General features: G+C 34.9%; 1 protein-coding gene across 1 annotated transcript in view; it reads right to left on the bottom strand.

Moving 5' to 3' along the window:
* DIAPH2 (diaphanous-related formin 2) overlaps positions 1–5,318 on the bottom strand; it is a 1,391,152-nt gene that overhangs the window by 975,981 nt on the left and 409,853 nt on the right. The window contains exon 10 of the mRNA XM_006872015.1: positions 1,025–1,135. Coding sequence (XP_006872077.1) covers positions 1,025–1,135 — 111 coding nt within the window. The remainder of the gene's footprint in view (positions 1–1,024; positions 1,136–5,318) is intronic.

Raw genomic sequence — 5,318 nt, 5'->3', positions numbered from 1 at the left:
ATGATGGTTTTGAACAATGATAATCTTCAGCTAACATACTTAGTAAAACAGAAAACCAAAAGAGTTATACCTACAATTTTAATTATGTAAATTTATCTCAGATCAATGCTATACAGTGATTTCAAAGATGTCTTTAAATATTAGCATGATTAAAGCAACTATCCTCATTTCATTAAAAAAATACAACTATTTTTCTTTAGAAAAGAAACGAAGTTATTACACCTACACTTTACATATCAATTATCTCCTTATCCAATAAATAACATTTACAGCAACAAGAAACAATCCACTATGCGACTGTTTTGTGCATTATAGGATGTCCCTCTGGCAGTGCAAAACAAGAGTAATGCTGGTTGTGAAAGTTACATACTAAACTAGTCTGAGTCATGCTATTCAGTGGTTTGACAGCCATGTACAAATGATAATTCAGCAGTTATGTATTAAAAATGTATATAATGATATTGTAATCCTCAATTTAGGATATACTATGGTCACACTCATTTTAGCAATAATCCCAATTTTTGCATAATGATCTGGTCCTTGAAGCTCAACCACGTTGATGAGTAAGAGGTGGGTATATACTAACAGTACGATCCTTAAACAATGTATATAGAATACACTAGTCAAAATTTGATGTATTGGTATGCTAAACAACATAACTTGGACCTTTCTATATCAAATATTAAATTTAAAAAATTCTCAAGAAACAATTGAAACTATAAACTATAGTAGGCATTGATAGTCTCAATGTTCAATATGGTTAAAAGGCGAACCCTTTTGATGTTAAGGAAATGATAACGCAATGACATTACTTCTGGGTGTGACATTAGTTGAATTCTGAGTGATCAACTGTATAGAGTTACTGATATTAATCCAATATAAAAAAGCTTATTAAATCTCTAATGTTTTATCAAAGAAAGTAACAAGGAACATTTATTTATTCTGTGCTTCAAGTATTTTATCAAAACAGAAAAAGTAATGAAGTTCATCAGTAAATATTAATACACAGTTAAAGTCAACTTACTGGTAACATTGTTTTCAGTCCAGATCGGAGAAATTCATTCCTTAAATGTATTCGAAAATCAAGCTCATAAGGAGAAGTTACAAGAGCATTTATGAACTGCATGCAGGCCACCTGCAATTATAAAATGAATTTTATTTCCAAACAGTTATTTTCTTAATTTAGCAAATATTTACTCAATACACACATTCAGAAAATTATTTATTTCCTGTTACACACTATCGGCAAATAAAAACACAAAGTATAAAATGTATTAAGGAATACAAATATTTCTACAACAATAATGATGGTTATGACTTTAGAGTACAAACAGCAAAATTAACAAAGTTTATAACATCCAAAGTTATTCTATGGAAGATTTGATGGATGGTCAAATACTGCTACGCTTTGATAAACAATATTAAGGAAAATTCAACTTTCTCTAAGAAAGCTAAAATTCCAAAAGTGTACATCTAGAACCCTTTACAAACATTATGAAATGTATCTTTCATATTCAGCTGTCCTCAGTGTACACATGGCTTCAATTCTATATGGTGTTAAACATTTTTCTAAAATAAGTCAAATATCATTATAAAAGTACTCTGATATTAAACAAGGACTACTGATAACTTGGAGTTCTGGTGTGGCGCTGTGGGTTAATGCACCAGACTGCAAAGCCGTTTGAACTGCAAGGTCGGTGGTTCAAGCTCACCAGCTGCTCCTTGGAAACCCTATACAGGGTCGCTATGGTTCGGAATCAACCCACCGGCACTTAACAACAACAACCAGTGATAAATTGGAGAGATAATTAAATTGATTTACATAGCCTCTAGATTTTGAACAAAATATTTGGAATACTAAAATATATAATTAGGATGAATATACTTACCATGTATGAAAAAATGAGTGCAAGTAAATCAAGGTCAAATAGAAAGCACTGATACACCAATAGTAATGTACGTTTTGTAATAAAACAAATATAAGGGCATATCACCAAGTGAAAGCATTTCATTAATTATATTAATACTAAAAAATTGTTTTGGCAGTTTTTGCCTACTTATTTTGAATTTCCTTATTATGGAAAGGAATTTACATGCTAGTTAATTGAAAGCTAGAAGGGAATCAACAAAATACTAGTTGCCCAGTGTTCCATACATCAATCCTGAATAGTACTTTTGAGAATTCTGCTGTAGTCTAAGGCTTAACCGAATACCTACACATACAAATTTATTACCGTTAAAGGAGGCAAGTAATATGAGAACACTCAAAGACTTCACAGTAAGAGGATTCCTAAAAAATAACATTTAGTAAAGATGAAAGGGGTCACAGAATAAAACAATATTTACTAGGAGTAAAAAGCACCTCACCCCCAAAAATCATTTTTCAACTGTATTTTGACTAGACTTATGAAGACCTATAAATGTGATATTCCTTCATGGTATGAATGTATCATAAATCTGTATACAATGAACCAAACTCAATATTGCTGTTGTTACTGTTGTCGAGTTGGTTCCAAACCATAGTGATCCTGCATAGGTTCGCCGACGGATCTGCTGTTCAACTGACTTTGCAGTTTAGCACATTAAACCACAATGCCACTCCAGGACTCGAAAATCAATATGAGAGTTGCTATTTCCCAGGTCTGGAATCTGCACCAAACATTGAACAGGATTCCCTGACAGATTGGAACTTTCGGCTTTCCAAGCTTTTACTGCATTGTTTTTCAGTTTTGTATCTCTATCATATATATGGCAAGATGCTGCCCACCTCCCGAGATTAGCCAATCTACCTTCACATTCAGGTTCAAGAAGCAAAAGTTGCATGCTTTAAAGGGGATAATTCAGGTGTTTTCTAACATTACTGGATATCGAAAAGGTACTCTGATATAAAAATGCCCAATTATCAAAGTAGGACAACTAAGTAAATATTTGCCATGCACGTGACTTTACTGTAAAAAGACACACCAAATAAATTACTATGAAACTGATTACTTAATGGATAACATAACCTTCCTAATTATAATAAAAAATATGTCTTTACATTGTGCCAATAACCTGGGACGTAAGTTTTCATACTGTAAAATTCCATAACTATATTATTGTATTTGCTTGAATGAATCTTGCTACAACTATGACATGACCTAACAAGTTAAAGTACATGCCCAATCCAAAATTAATAGAGAGCAAAGTTGCCATCTGTTACAACTGTTTTTGCCAGAAGAAACTCTAGCTTAATGGCTTGTATTAATACCCTACAAGTACAGAGAACATTTCCGTTAAGAAACAAGTTAATGAGTCCTACAAGTGAACCTGAAAACAAATTAAATTATTTAGATCAGAAGATAGTAAAAACAGTTGCAGTCAATAAAATGAATGTCTGTATCCATTTCAAAATTACTTTTAATAAGATAAATGTTACAATACTATTAAATACTTATCGAGAGGCATTTCTCTGAGATATTATATGTTTGGTTTGCAACTACCACAATAAAGCTAGTCATACAATAATTTTGGTTTCCCACTGCATACAAAAGTTGTATTTACATTCTACTTTAGGCTACTCGGAGTCCTGATGTGGTGCTGAAGGTTAATGCACTAGATCAGACAGGCGGTGGGAAACACAAGGTCAGCATTTCAAACCTCAACAGCCTCTTCTTAGGAAACCCTATACAGGGTAGCTGTGGTCTGAACCGACTGGATAGTACTTAACAACAACATACTCTACACTAAGTGTACCAGTTGTTTTTGCTATTAAGTGCCGTTGAGTCACTTATGACTCTTAGCAGCCCTGTATAGGGTTTCCAAGCAAGGGCTGCTGATTTTGAAACATCAACACTGCAGTTAGAACTCCGGTGACACAGAGACATAAAGTGAACACATGGTGTTCAAAAACTGACAGACTTGCTGGACACTGGGTTACCACAAACCTTGAATTTATAAAACATGCACCAAATAATGATGTTACGTTTTTGGAATACAATACAAAATAATTAAGAAACACTTTGAAGTCAGCAACTTAAAGAGGTAAAAGCAATGGTTTGCCAATGAACTGTTTATAACTGTTGTTATTGTTAAGTACCATCGAGTTGGTTATGACCAATAGTAAACCTGAATAGGGTTTCCAAGGAGTACCTGGTGAGCTTGAACTTCCAACCTTGTGGTTCAAAGTGACTTTGCAATTCAGGACATTTAATAATAGGTATTTAATAAATAACAAATAACATAAGATGAATAGCCATACTACCATGTCATTTCTCCCACAATCTGCTGAATAACAATCTTTCACAGAAATACTTATATTGTATAATGTAAGAAATACAAGAGTCAATTTAATTGTTTCTATTTCATTATGCTACTACATTATTACTATTATTTCGAATGTTATTGCTGTTGTTGTTACATGCTATCGAGTTGGTACCGACTCACACTGACCTTATGCATGGCAGAGCAAAACATTGCCCAATCCTTGGCCAACCTCACTACTGTTGCCACACTTGAGTCCATCAATGCTGCCACTTGGCCAATCCATCACGTTGGGGGTCTTCCTCTTTTTCTCTGACCCTCCACCTTACCAAACAAGACATCCTTATCCAGCGACTGGTCCCTCCTGACAATATGTCCAAAATATGACAGATACAGTTTGGCAATCTTGGCCTCCACGGAGCACTCTGGCTGCACTTTTCCCAGAACAGATCTATTGGTTCTTTTGGCAGCCCATGGCATTTTCAATATTCTCCTCCAACACCATAACTCAAAAGCATCAATTCTTCTATGGTCTTCTTTATTCACTGTCCAGCTTTCACATGCATATGAGGTTATTGAAAATACCATGGCTTGGGTCAGGTGTACCTGAGTCCTCAAACTAACATCTTTGCTCTTCAACACTTTAAAAAGGTCTTGTGCAGCAGATCTACCTACTACAATACGTCGTCTGATTTCTTGATTGCTGCTTCTGTGAGTGTTGATAGTGGATCCAAGAAGTATGAAGTCCTTAACAATTTCAATCTTTTCTACGTTGATAAGAATGAGGTATATTGATTGGTCCAGTGGTGAGGATTTTTAATTTCTTTACATTGAGATGCAATCCATACCAAAGGCTGTGCTCTTTGAATTTCACCAGTAAATGTTTTAAGTCCTCTTCACTTTCAGCCAACAAAGTTGAATCATCTGCATATCTCAGGTTGTTAATGAGTCTTCGTTGCCGAGGTTCCACGTGATCCTTACCCGTCTCTGGCCACACGTCCAGCATAAACAGCCGCCATCCGAGGAAGGCAGGGAGGGAGGAGATTGGCTGGGGACCCCATACGCAAGACGTTGCC

The sequence above is a fragment of the Chrysochloris asiatica genome, unplaced genomic scaffold (assembly GCF_000296735.1).
Source record: "Chrysochloris asiatica unplaced genomic scaffold, ChrAsi1.0 scaffold00180, whole genome shotgun sequence".
NCBI lineage: Eukaryota > Metazoa > Chordata > Mammalia > Afrosoricida > Chrysochloridae > Chrysochloris > Chrysochloris asiatica.
Note: the sequence above shows the minus strand (reverse complement) of the source record. Positions and strands in the feature narration are given on the sequence as shown.